Source organism: Hemibagrus wyckioides, linkage group LG24, assembly GCF_019097595.1.
Source record: "Hemibagrus wyckioides isolate EC202008001 linkage group LG24, SWU_Hwy_1.0, whole genome shotgun sequence".
NCBI classification, from domain to species: domain Eukaryota; kingdom Metazoa; phylum Chordata; class Actinopteri; order Siluriformes; family Bagridae; genus Hemibagrus; species Hemibagrus wyckioides.
The window spans coordinates 20,232,296-20,246,506 of record NC_080733.1 but is presented as its reverse complement, the minus strand read 5'-3'; the positions used below and the strand labels follow the sequence as shown (position 1 = coordinate 20,246,506).

At 42.9% G+C, this 14,211-nt stretch overlaps 1 protein-coding gene across 1 annotated transcript; it reads left to right on the top strand.

Annotated features, from left to right (window-relative positions):
- The first annotated feature begins 68 nt into the window (after positions 1–68).
- kpnb1 (karyopherin (importin) beta 1) lies at positions 69–13,807 on the top strand. Its single transcript, XM_058377615.1, has 22 exons — positions 69–381; positions 1,437–1,495; positions 2,388–2,570; positions 2,965–3,165; positions 3,257–3,409; positions 4,682–4,741; positions 4,834–4,923; positions 5,374–5,484; positions 5,795–5,896; positions 6,144–6,368; positions 6,450–6,641; positions 6,762–6,892; positions 7,394–7,541; positions 8,004–8,075; positions 8,882–9,026; positions 9,681–9,763; positions 10,018–10,125; positions 10,256–10,399; positions 10,885–10,990; positions 11,073–11,187; positions 11,532–11,693; positions 11,955–13,807. Coding segments are annotated over exons 1-22 (2,631 nt in total). The 5' UTR covers positions 69–341; the 3' UTR covers positions 11,956–13,807.
- The last annotated feature ends 404 nt before the right edge of the window (positions 13,808–14,211 follow it).

The following is a 14,211-nucleotide window of genomic DNA, read 5'->3' as shown; positions in this document are numbered from 1 at the left end:
CAGCGGAAGTGGCTCGAGCGCGCGCGGCCCTACTTTCCCCCTCCTCGCGGCAGCACACACAGGCAGCAGCTGCTAAAGAAGCGGAACCGGGAGGAGAGCAGTCCGCGGACCCGAGGAAAACTTCACACCGATCAGCTGGAGGATTTTAGGGGTTTTTGTCAGCGTGCGGCGGCAACCTTCTACATCATCCGTCACTTTTTTTGGGGTGTAACGATACCGACGGAAATAGAAAAAAAAATTACATATAAAAAATTGAGTTGTGTGCGCGGTAAATCGTAAACTAGCTGTTAGCGTTAGCGTTCTCGTTAGCTTAGCCGAGCAGGACCACACCGGGGGACGGAATGGAGCTGATAACAATCCTCGAAAAAACCGTCTCTCCAGGTGACTGCACCGTTCACACGATCATCCCTCCGGTGTTTCTGCGGTGTTTCTGTGCTCCGGGGCGCACGGCGTGCTTTCCCGCTCTCTCTCGGTTAGCGTGTTAGCTTCGAAAAGTTAAGGGAGAGAGAGTGAGAGAGAGAGAGTGAAAGAGGGAGGGGTGCGCGTGCCGAGGCCTGCGCGAGCCGCCGCGCTGTAGTAGTAGTAGTAGTAGTGGTGGTGGTGGTGGTGGTAGGAGCAGGAACGGCGCGTGAAGCCCGTGTGTTAGCATGGTTAGCATCTTAATTTTCCTCACAAGACGAGTCTGTGGCGGGAAAAAATGAGGAGTGTGTGGAGGATGAGGAGGAATGTGGAGGGTTTAGGAGGCTGAGCTGTGGAGTAAGAGAAAAGTTTACCGGTTCACCGGGCGGCCATCACCGTCCACACACGCCTTTAGCATACATGCTAGCTCCGTTTCATATTCACTTCTCGTTCTTTCTCCCTCCTTATGTGTTTATTTACATTTATCTCAGCTTCATTATCATGTTTAGTTCACTATCATGTAGCAGCTTGCTAACTTTAGTGTTCAAATATTTGTCTTCTTGTTAACATGGGCACTGAAATGAAATCTAGGCTTCCTGTCCATCTTAACGTGTACAAATGTGTAATAAACACGCTTTAATGATCCGGTTCTGGTTAATAATCAGATTAAGTCATTTATAAATGCATTAATGAATATAAAGTGGGTTTTTTTCATGACCAAGGAATTAATCCCGTTTATTTAACAGGAATTAGCCGGGATATCTTTCACACTGATGATGTACAGCAACTTTGCGTTATAATCATATTTATACGCATATAAATGCTTTATTAACACCTCTATAAATCTTTCCCCTCACAAACTTGTTTTAGTCACTCATTAGCTTGATGCTAGCGGATTAGCATGCTAGCATCCCACCCTGTTAGTGCTAACTTTGCACGGTTGTTCCATGTCGGCTTTATTATTAATGAACACTTTACTGAAGTAACGTGTGTGTGTGTGTGTGTGTGTGTGTGTGTGTGTGTGTGTGGGGTGACAGATCGGAATGAACTGGAGGCAGCGCAGAAGTTTTTGGAGCAAGCCGCCATTGAGAATTTGGTAAGTTTAGTCCGTGGAGCCGCGGCTGCAGGATCATCACCGCCCTGCTCTAGCGCTTCACTTTCAACTCTGGCGCCACTCCTAGCATAGCTTAGCATAGAGCTGTTAGCTTAGCATAGTGTAGCTTCCTCACGGGTCCGTTCCGGACGGGTTTAAAACCCGGATGTGACTCAGGGTCGATTATACTGACTGAAATGTTTACGGCTGTTGGCTGATTAAAATATTTTCACACACACACATACAGAGTAACTTCCGGTCCAGGCTGTAAAACGAAGGAACACGTTAGAACCCTTTATTAAATCTGGGTTAAATGTGTGTAGAAATCACAGAACGGAGTCAGCGCTAGGTTAAATTTGATAATTGTATAAATAAATGTCTTAGATGTTTTGTGATGCATTATATATTTTTACGTAAGTCTACAAAAACCCTTTAAAGCTAAAAAAAAAAAAAAAACTACAGTGAAAATGCTGCAGCTCAAAAAACACATGGCATGTTTGATTCACTCCTGGCAGTGAGTCGGTTCAGAGTCTAGTACAGTCGATTCATGTTCTTTTGGGAGTGGAATGAGACCACCACTCTATGTTCTAAGACTTCAGGGTTTAAACTTGCTCAACACTGTGTTCTAGAAATATGTGCATCATAACCCTGAACAGGAATGCTAAAATATATATGCAAAGGACAAACCTCCCACATCCTCTTCTGTCATTTCAGATGCGCTTCAGTGTCTTTAACCCGTGGGTTAAAGATGTTCACTAATCTGACAGGACTGGTCCACACCCAGAGTTTTAGTGTCCTCACTGAATCAGTTAGATGCTATCTTTAGTGGTTAAGGTTTGTTTAATCACAATAAGTACAGTTATGAGCCATGTATGCGTATGTCTCTTCCTCATAGCCCACGTTCCTGGTGGAGCTGTCAAAGGTGTTGGCAAACCCAGGAAACACGCAGGTGGCCCGAGTCGCTGCCGGCCTTCAGGTGAAGAACTCTCTCACGTCTAAGGACCCGGACGTGAAAGCGCAGTATCAGCAGAGATGGCTGGCCATCGACGCCAACGCTCGCCGCGAGATCAAGAATTTCGTAAGTAGACACCTAATGTTCCTGAAACACATGCAGAGATGCTGCCTACATGCCTTATATTATACAATATGCATAATGCGGAAATACTATTATATTTGTCATCTCATGCCTCAGTCAGGGACACTAAAGCAGTGGGGTCATGCTAGAATATGTAATTAAACACCAGATAAGTGATAGTGGTGTCCAGTAAATCCAGAACCACTGGAGACATACAAAAAAGGAAAAACAAAACCTTTTCTTCATCAACTTCTGCAAATAACACAATTACTGTTTGTTCTTCCTTACTGATGCATGACAGTCTGTGTATGTAAAGATATGTAAAATATGTATGTATATTAGCCATATTGTGCTTTACTTCAGAAAGACCCAAAGTTAATGTTTTTACGCTTGCCAGGTCCTGCAAACTTTGGGTACAGAGACATACAGGCCGAGTTCCGCCTCACAGTGCGTGGCCGGTATCGCGTGTGCAGAGATCCCGGTCAGTCAGTGGCCGGAGCTGATTCCGCAGTTGGTGGCCAATGTCACTGACCCCAACAGCACAGAACACATGAAGGAGTCCACCCTGGAGGCCATTGGATACATCTGTCAGGACATTGTGAGTTTCATGTTCTTCTTCACCTTTAATCAGCACCTTCTGACTGATCACGATTCAGAATTACACTGTGCTGTGGGTTGTGTGTGTTTAGGAACCAGAGCAGCTCCAGGAAAGCGCTAATCAGATTCTGACAGCCATCATCCAGGGCATGAGGAAAGAGGAGCCGAGCAACAACGTCAAATTAGCAGCCACCAATGCTCTGCTCAACTCCCTGGAGTTCACTAAAGCCAACTTTGACAAGGAGGTACTTTCTCACACACACACACACACATGTGGTGATTGTGTAATTGTATTGTTTATAGTCACTATGGGGTTGACACTGAAGCAGGGGTGAGTGTTGGGTTCATTTGATCTCTGCATGGTGATAAAAATCATCAAACCTTAAACAGATACTATGCTGCAGATATCAGTAGTTCAGTTGAGTATTGACTTCCTACTTGCTAAGACACCATTTTATTTGTACTAACAACAGATTTACGAGGACAGTTTGTTAGTAGTGAATAGCTCCTGGCAGTGTTTAGTCAGTAGGATTATTCTTGTTAACATTATCGCAGTGTGGATTTCGTAGTGTGAAGCATGCCATGAAGAGCTGTGATTAAAAAACAGCCCTGAAATACTAATAAGACAGTTGTGTAGTCTAAATCACATACACTATATTGCCAACAGTATTGGGACACCCCTCCAGATCATTGAGTTCAGGGGTTGGACTCAGCTCCTTAGTTCCAGTGAAAGGAACTCTTAATGCTTCAGCTTCATACCAAGACATTTTGGACAATTTCATGCTCTTTGTGGGAACCGTTTGGGGATGACCTCTATCATAGATAATAATTAATGTGTCTCTTAATAGGTAGTAGTGGTCTATATTAAAAATAAGTATCCTGTACAATTTGTTTTTGCAAATTCAGTGAACCCCCTCCAAAAAAAAATAAAAAAAATAAAAAATAAACCCTATAAAACTTGAGAAATACTTCTGTAGTATTGTGATGGTTTGATCATCCGCTCCTGGTGGGAATGCTGTCTGACCGCTCAGGGACGAGTCTTGCCGCGGCCACTCGCATTTTCTTCAGGAAATGATTCTGCTCTAAAAATAGGAAACGCCATGTTATTTTGCATGCAGTACAATATTGAATTATTTATTTCAGGTTTTTGAAGTGATCTTGATTTGATTAGATAATATTATCAGATCTATTAAACATTTTTATTAACTCCTGTCATTATGGTGATTTAACAGCTTTATCATCTATATAGTGCTTTTTGTCCAGATCATGATGCTGTCAGTCAAAAACTATTACTGGGTGATGTGAAATATCATGTGATTCTCAGTGATCCGTATGTTATAGAATATTTTAATGTTAGGAATATTTTTTTGTTTTATTCAAATTAGCTTAAGCTTAAAATTGTAGCATCAGCTGCTTCCTTTCAGTTTCTTTGTAATTCCCAGCCCTAGTGATCAGTAGCTTTATTTTACAAAGTTTTGCTTAATATATATTCATGTTTTTTCTGTTTCTCTGTCTAGACGGAAAGACACTTCATCATGCAGGTCGTTTGTGAAGCCACACAGTGTCCGGACACAAGGGTGAGTTTATTAAATGTGTTAGTGTTGGGTTGAACTCTTTTAGCCTCACGTGCATGTAAACCATTCTAATGCGTGTGTTTCCTGTCCTTTAGGTGAGGGTGGCTGCATTACAGAACCTAGTGAAGATCATGTCCTTGTATTATCAATACATGGAGACGTACATGGGGCCTGCACTGTTTGCAGTAAGTACTTACTTCAGGGCTGTGTCCCAAACTCAGAGGGTCTGAAAAAGCATTGAAGAGAATTTTGCTCACTCTGTACTTTAATACACACTCCTTTATTATTGAACTGGTAAACTGCTCTGGTTAAGGCGTTAGACTACTGATCCAAAGGGTGTGAGTTTGAAACCCAGGACCACTGCTGGACCCATGAGCAAGGCCCTTAATTGCTCAGTTGTATAAATGAGAGAAATGTAAGTCTCTCTGGATAAGGGTGTCTGCCAAATGGTGTAAATGAGTCCTCTTAATCTGGTCCATGCCTACATATGATCAAAGCCCTTTTGTGTGTCGCTCTGGATAAGGGCGTAAATGTAAAATGTTGGAATGATCTGAAATGTTTAGAGAAAGGTAGACTGTGCTCATTATAGGGTTGTAGTATATCTGCTTTAATCTTTATAATCTCTCTCTGTTTAGATCACAATTGAAGCCATGAAGAGTGACATTGATGAAGTTGCTCTGCAGGGAATTGAGTTCTGGTCAAACGTGTGTGATGAGGAGATGGACTTGGCCATTGAGGCCACAGAGGTACTATTAGTCTTGAATATAGTAAGGATTTGAGACGTATAGAACATTTTTAAAAGCAGCAGTTTTGTTTGATATCAAAGTCTCCATTTAATCCTAACACTTTTAACTATAGCAAGATTTCAGTTTAATGCTCCACTCACCGTTAGTGCTCAATTAGTTAATTGATGACTACTCTGTACTGATTTATTATTTATGATGAAATTTATTACGGATTTATGAACATTGTGTGTGTGTGAAATCAGTGATTCGTTCTCTCTCTGATGAGGTGTGTTGTTGTTGTTACTGTTACTTTATTTTGTTGTTAATTCAGGCAGCGGAGCAGGGCCGACCACCGGAGCACACCAGCAAGTTTTATGCTAAAGGAGCTCTGCAGTACCTGGTGCCCATTCTCACACAGACCCTCACTAAGCAGGTGTGATTCAGTCACTGTGTGTGTTTAAACATTGCGTGGCGTATCAAACACTTAAAATGACTTGGACTGGCTAATAAAGCTAATTAAAGCTAAAAAAAAGTTAGCAAAGACTGCTAGTTTAGTAATACAAGATTAATAATTAAATTCTTTATTCATTTATATTATTTTAATGACTTTCAGTGGATAAATGCTGAAACTGTTACTCAGGTTTAATAAATGGAAGTGTAAATGGTGTGTGTGAGAGCAGGATGAGAACGACGACGATGATGACTGGAACCCGTGTAAAGCAGCAGGCGTGTGTCTCATGCTGCTGGCCACGTGCTGTGAGGATGATGTTGTGCCTCACGTCCTCCCCTTCATCAAGGAGCACATCAAACACCCGGACTGGCGTTACAGGGACGCTTCCGTCATGGCTTTCGGCTCGATCTTAGAGGGACCTGAACTTAACCAGCTCAAACCGCTAGTCATCCAGGTGAGTACAGGAGTTCTCACTCCCCTGACCACACCCAGTAAAGACACGTGTTGACGTGTGCTGATGTGTGTTGACGTCTAGGCCATGCCCACCCTGATTGAGCTGATGAAGGACCCCAGTGTGGTGGTGAGGGACACTACGGCATGGACGGTGGGAAGAATCTGTGATCTGCTGCCCGAAGCTGCCATTAATGAGCTGTACCTGAATCCTCTGCTGCAGTGCCTCATCGAGGGCTTAGGGGCTGAGCCACGTGTTGCCTCAAACGTCTGCTGGGTAAAAAAGTGTCCTTGTTTATTAAGCGTCTGTGTGTTATGACATCACTGTGATCTACCTGTATGTCTGGTTACCTTCCTGAAACCTGTTAGCTGATAGAAGTGGTCTCGTTGTTTTAAGGCGTTCTCCAGTTTGGCTGAAGCTGCGTATGAAGCTACTGATGCTGCCGAAGATCAGGAGGAACCCAGCACCTACTGCCTCTCCTCCTCATTTGAACTCATTGTACAGAAACTTCTGGAAACTACAGACAGGTCGGTCTATAGAAGGACTGAAAAACCTGTTTTAACCCTGAAGTGATTTTTTCTTTTTCTTATTTCAGTCTCTCTTGCCTTTCTTTCTTTTTATAGTGTCTGTCATTCTCTCCTTTCGTTCTCGTTTCTTCCTGTATCTTTCTTTCTTGTTATTTATCTTCTCTTTTCCTTGTTCTCATCATGTCCTTTCTTTTTATTCCTCTGACTGTGTGATGGAGGCTGATCTGAGGTGGTTGTTGTGATCGAGTGTTGGATTTGTCTATTGTTATTCCCGACAGATTAACTGATTAGACTTTAGGATCAATCCAGATAGGGTCATGGTCACCGCAAGGGCGTATGTCCTGTTTGAGGTGTATTAAGAGTGTTTGAGATCCACTTTAGTATCTAGAAGGACTCTAGACCTGGTGGTGAGCAGTTGAGTGTTAAGGGCCTTGCTCAGGCTATATAATGAGTATATTATCACAAACCTGAGCTGTGAGTGACGGTGTGTTTATCCATCAGGCCGGACGGACACCAGAACAACCTGCGCAGTGCGGCTTATGAGGCTCTGATGGAGATAGTGAAGAACAGCGCTAAGGACTGTTACCCTGCAGTGCAGAAAACCACACTGGTCATCATGGAGCGCCTGCAGCAGGTTCTGCAGATGGAGGTCAGTCATTCATTACTGTAAAAGGTCTCCTGTAACAGGAAAACTACTAAAGAACCACAGCTGAATGTGTGAGAGTTCGGCTGTAAGTGCCGTGTCATTTAAACACACCAGTCAGAAGTGTCATAAATTAAGCTGATTGTTTAATTAGCCATTCATTTGTCTAATTTAACTGAGCACATGCTGCACATACTAACACGACTGAAGTCTCATCCCAGATAGCAGGGCTTTAATATTTGCTCAGGGTTCGTTTTCTATTAAATTTGTATAGTGATTCAAAAATGCTGGCCTCATTCATGAACACGCTGCCATATTAATGTACAGATTTAATATATAATGTTCTTTATGAAATTGTTGAGATTTCATGAATGGAAGGAGGTTTTAATAAATGGTTTGGATTTGGATTCACTTGATGTAATTCATTCATGTTGTCTTAAGTTGCTAATGTTCATCTCTCTCTCTCAGTCTCACATCCAGAGCACGTCAGACCGAATCCAGTTTAATGATCTCCAGTCTCTGCTCTGTGCCACACTGCAGGTTTGTCCACATTCCATACCTGCACTACACAATGCACCGTGTACATCACCTCACGTTATTCCCCAGAGGAGGATCAGTTAGTGAGTTATTTAGCTTTTATCATTCCAGGATGGTTCATCCTTCAGTTTGTTGCACATGTTGAGCAGCATACGACTGACCACATGCTCTGGAATCGGTTTTCACTGCAGTTTGATTCAGCAGCATCTGTTTCTAATAATGATTAGATGTCTCCATCACATGACCTCATGTACCTGAAGTACCACTTAATAGTGGTCCAGAGGATTCAAGAAAGGAGGACTTAAACACTTAACACATCGTAATTAATTCATTTAACAATGGGTACAGATATCCTCCGTTTATGAGGATAAATGAAAGTCAAGTACTGATCAGAATCTTGTTTACCATAAATCCTCCACATGTGCGTGTGATGTCCAGTAATGTTTTAATCACTAGAGTTTATTTTATTTTCGATTTATTTAACTGATACTTCAGAAAGCAAGAGCATCATATTGAGTAAATACATTTCTCTCTTCCTCCAGTTACTTTCCTTTTTTGCATCCTTCCTTCGCTTCCTCTGGGGGGCAGGGCTAAGATGTGAGAAGAAAATGAGGAGGTTCCATGGTAGAAATGAGAAGTGTCTGAATTTTAATATTTGCATGGATTATAAATTTCCGTGTTAAACCCACAAACAAGCATATTTTAACATGACGCTGGGGGAAAATAAAATAAAATGCACCATTAATCCCACACCTGTTAGAAAGCCGAAACCTCTGCTCATTCTTATTCTCCTCCCTTTCTCTCTGTAGAATGTTCTGCGGAAGGTGCAGCACCAGGATGCTCTGCAGATCTCTGACGTGGTCATGGCGTCTCTCCTGCGCATGTTTCAGAGCACGGCCGGCTCTGGAGGGGTTCAGGAAGATGCCCTCATGGCTGTTAGCACTCTTGTAGAAGGTAGCTGTTCTTCCTCACCCCAAACAAATGTTCCTGTACATTGATGTATTGTTTGTGATTTGATGCAAAAATATTGACTGCACGCAAATCAGTCTGAAAGAAATGCTAATCTTTATTTATTCTCCACTCTTTATATGTATTGACATTTTGTCTCTATTGACTTTCACTGATCAGCATAACATTATGACCACCTGCCTAATATTGTGTTGGTCCCCCTTTTGCTGCCAAAACAGCCCTGACCCGTCCTGCACTGTGTATTCTGACCCCTTTCTATGAGAACCAGCATTAACCCATGACCCTGTCTCCGGTGGACCACTTTTGATGGATACTGACCACTGCAGACCGGGAACACCCCACAAGAGCTGCAGTTTTGGAGATGCTCTGATCCAGTGGTCTAGCCATCACAATTTGGCCCTTCATCAAACTCGCTCAAATCCTTACACATGTCCATTTTTCCTGCTTCTAACATCAACTTTGAAGACAAAATGTTGACTTTGCTACCTAATATATCCCACCCACTAACAGGGGCCATGATGAGGAGATACTCAGTCTTATTCACTTCACCTGGAACTGCTCACAGTGTTAGGGATGACTGGTGTGTGATTGACTGTATAACTGATGAACCTTCACTGATCCTGTTTGTCTGTGTTGTAGTTTTGGGCAGTGACTTTCTCAAATACATGGATGCCTTCAAACCATTCCTGGTTATTGGACTGAAGAACTATCAGGAGTATCAGGTATGTGCAGTTTCCTCATCTGACATGCTTTTATGCTTTTCATCTCTTTTTTTGGGTGCAAATAGAAACTCGTGTGTGTGACGACAGTTCCTCCCACTGCTGAGGAGTTTGGCATGTTGGGATTTTAGGTTGTCACAGATTAAAGTGAGTCTGTCCTAAACCCTGTGTGTTTATACACTCTGGGTACAGACAGATTCTACACTGTGATCTTAGTAGTAGAAATTGATGAAACATTTCACTGAACGTGTGTGTAGGTGTGTCTGGCTGCTGTGGGTCTTGTGTGTGATCTGTGTCGAGCTCTGATGGCCAACATTCTGCCTTACTGTGATGAAATCATGCAACTGCTGCTGGAGAACCTGGGTGTGAGTATTACACCTCTAGTCGATTCCTGTCTCAAATTGCACACTAGTGTAATGTAGTGCAGGTTTGACATTATATTGAGGCTGATTAGAATGTTCTGATATACACACTTTGTTCACTGTGTGTGTGCAGAATGAGAATGTGCACCGGTCCGTGAAGCCGCAGATCCTCTCTGTGTTTGGGGACATCGCTCTGGCCATCGGAGGGGAGTTTAAGAAATATCTGGAAGTGGTGTTGGACACACTGCAGCAAGCTTCTCAAGCACAAGTGGACAAGGTAGCACACTTTAACTACTGTACAATTGGGACACTGTTGCACCGATGGAGGAGTCTCCATGGTCAGTAACTGGCTCAGACAAACATCTCTTCGCTTTATGAAATTTAAACCGTTGTTTTTTTCTATCCATTTATATTGAGGTATTACTATAAAAATGATGAGGTATTAGAACAAGCACTGTAAGTATAGACATGTGATTTGCAGCTGTGCTTCGGTTAGAGCTGCTGTTATAGTAAATCAGCACGTTTTGACCAGTTCACTGACCTTGGTTGTAGCATGTGACGACAGTTCCTCCTGCTGCTGTGGAGTTTAGTGTGTTGGGATTTTAGGTCGTCACAGATGAAGTGAGTTTGTCTAAATCTCGTGTGTGTTTTTGTACACTCAGGGGTACTGACAGGACTCCACACTGTTTATTTTTATGTTTGAAATATTTCTGATCAGTTCTCTGTATCATTGCTGCACCTCTGACTGTCTCTGGTTTACAGACTGACTACGACATGGTGGATTATTTGAATGAGCTGCGTGAAGGCTGTCTGGAGGCATACACAGGAATCATTCAGGGCCTGAAAGGAGACCAGGAGAACGTTCACCGTGAGTTAAACTCTGAGAGGCACAGCATGTGTTGACTGAGATGGTGAGCTCGGGTTGTAACGACTGTCTGTGTGTGTGTTAGCGGATGTGATGCTGGTGCAGCCACGTGTGGAGTTCATCCTGTCCTTCATCCACCACATTGCTGAAGATGAGGATCACTCTGACGGAGTGGTAGCCAACGCAGTCGGTCTCATCGGGTAACCCTCTCTCCTTTAAATCTCCTTTGGGCCGTGTCCCAAACCACACAGCCGTACACTACGTAGTGCACTGTCCTTTTGAGCTGACTCCAGTGTAATGGAAAGGATGTGTTTTTAGTCTCCATGACCATGCACTTTTAATCTCCTTTACAAAGCGTTTTCAGATTATTCCCCACATTGATTGATTTATTTTTATTTTCCAGTCTGACCCCACACATGCACTTCCCTCCACCCCCTCCTCCTTTTTTGCAGTCTTCCTTTCTCCTAAATTGATTTCATTTGTACCCTTTAGATTGACCTTTGCCCCACAGATTGTCAGTTTAAATATGTTGCTGTGTGTCCAGTGACCTGTGCACAACATTTGGAAAGGATGTGATGAAGCTGGTGGAGGTTCGTCCTCAGATTAACGACTTGCTCACAGAGGGACGACGATCCAAAACCACCAAAACAAAAACTCTCGCCACGTGGGCCACCAAGGAGCTCCGCAAGCTCAAGAGTCAGGCCTGGTGAGTGAGCAGCACTCCTACATTACCAACGACAAGAAGAATAAACATTCACACATCGTAAACAACCACAAACATCTCGGAATGTCTCTTTACGTTGGTAAATATCTTCTGTGACGTGATGCCTGAAGATAACATTGCTGTTAAATGTAGACAAATGGGAACAAATGACTACTTCCTGTATTGATGTATCACCAGTGTTCTCTTCTGTAAAACGATGCATGCTCAAAAGTATTTACACCCCCTTTCCTTGTTCCGATTCAGATCCATCATCGCCGAGGGGAACATTAACACACCGTGAGAGAAGCGGCCGAGTGGAGTTGTGTGTTTATGGCACGCGCGAATGGGAGCAGAAGTGTGTGTGTGCGCTGAGCTGAGTGTCTGAGAGTGAGTGAGCGAGCGAGTGAACGAGTGAGCGTGACGAATGAGATCACACCACCTTCTGAGTGAAGATTCCAGCAGTCGAAAAAGGAAGAAGGCTGATCAATAAATAAAAACGGCAGCCCCCGCCCCCTTTCCCCTTCTCCCCTATATATCCCTCCACCCTGAACCCTGACACTCCTCCCCCTCTCAACTCCCTGAGCTTCTTTTCTCCTTCACCTGTGGACTCGATACGGACAAACACGAACTGGATTAGCTTTCTAGCTCCTCTGTAGTAGGCTCTTACTATAAACCGTGAATAATCAACTGAGGTAGGAGGGAGGGGGTGGAGCTACCCCAAAAATGGACTACTTCACTCATTCAGTGGATCTGTGAAGCCCCTCCCACCTATTTTTTTTTGTTTTGTTTTGTTTTTTGTTTTACTTTCTCCTTCACGTATAAGCACTATGAGTTTCTAACTTGATGAGGATCTGGGGAGTGGATCGAACGTCATCAAACAAACATGACTGCTGGAGTCCAAGATGGCCGACTGAGTGTGTGAGCGTGAGTGAGAGGGGGGGTTTTGCTGTCTCTACCCTGCCCCCTTCTCACCCCTGGCCCTGCCCCTTTATGTTCTTTCAGCTAATGAGAAATAAACATAGCTCTTAACGCTGTATTTCTGCGTATAATTACAAGAGGGAGACGATTGGCTTTCTTTTTTTTTTCCTTTTTTTTTTAAATAGCAGTTTAAAAGAACCCGTCTGCTCTTCCCTGTAATCACTGTTCACTTTGTTTTAACTTTTCATTACATTTGTGGTTTTTTTTTTTTTTTTTTTTTTTTTTTTTGTCGTCTTCTCTCCTCTTTCTTTTTCCCTCCTCGATTCCCCCACTCCACCCTGTCATCATGGTGGGCTCTGAGTTCCACGCTTTTCTCTTGGGTCTGCTTGGCTGAGAGGGAATCAAGGTTTCTGGCTTGTTTTGAGCACTTGTGGGATGTACACGAAGGGATCGACGACTCGAAGTGAAAGCACCTAATTTACACTTTTAAAGTCTCTTGACATGGAGGAAAATATAACTGCAGGAAAAAGAAAAAGTGCCAAAAATAAAGTGAAGAGAATCATTTGAAATAACAAGGCTTCAAATTATCTTGTGGTTTTAGGCGTCGCCACGTAGAAGGATAGAAGTGTTCACCTGCGACGTCCAGTCAAATTGAGCTCTAGGACTCGGTGCTCGGTTTTTGGCCCCAGTTTAGCTTTTCTGATGCACTTAGTTTGGTAAAGGGAGACTTCCGAGCTTGTTTAAAAATATGGATGAATAAATAAATGAGAGAGAAATCAGATGTTTGTATAAGGTTATATTTTTCCATTGCTCTGAAAGAACCCACAATAAAATGATATCAAACATTCCCCTTATCGCTTGTCGTACTTCACCTTCATTTCTTTGTGCTCTCTACACCGATATGACGAGTTTAAACCACCAGATCTGTAAATCGTGCCTTTAATCATGTTTTGCAGATCATTAAGATAGTCTCCGCCTTTAGGCCACACCCCCTCTATGTCCTTCAGTCCATGTTTATAGGTCTCAGTGAGCGATGCTGAACAACAAATAAACCTTCTGACTAGAAGATTCACTGACCTGTTAACATCAGTCAGTTCACTAATCAACTAAATTTGGATTAAAGTGGGGAAAAACATTCTGGACAATTTCTAACTTTTATCCTTTACAGCATCTGCCATCACTGAGGATCCCCCCCCCCCGTAGAATTGAAGTTGTGTAATTTCCTTTTTTCTTTTTCATGTTTTCTTCTTTTCTGGTTATTTCCCTCTCTGTCTCTGTTCCCACAATATTGTTCACAATAAGGGAAGCTGTGAAGGGCTTCATGTCTAGAGGTTACTGAAAGTCACACGTTGGGTTGAAACGGCAGTAAGGTAGTTTAGAAAGGTTTGGAGAGGATACAAGCTGTTTCAGAGAGTTACTGTGTGTTTTTTAAAAAAGGAGCTGTTTATGTGGATTTGGTGACATTACGACTGATCCCGATCGTTTCTAAGATAAAACTCCAGGATGGGAAATAATTCATCAGCGGTGTGTGGTTCCTGCCTGTGTATCCTCAGAGACCCTGTTTTTAAAAGTGCTGCTTTTAACCTGATTGACCAGAATAATT

Bases quoted from the DNA above. Each gene is read 5' to 3' on its own strand.
- kpnb1 (XM_058377615.1), top strand. From the start codon at position 342: ATGGAGCTGATAACAATCCTCGAAAAAACCGTCTCTCCAG. The intron at 3,410-4,681 runs GTACTTTCTCAC...TTCTCTGTCTAG, and splicing joins AAGCCAACTTTGACAAGGAG to ACGGAAAGACACTTCATCAT. The intron at 11,188-11,531 runs GTAACCCTCTCT...CTGTGTGTCCAG, and splicing joins AACGCAGTCGGTCTCATCGG to TGACCTGTGCACAACATTTG.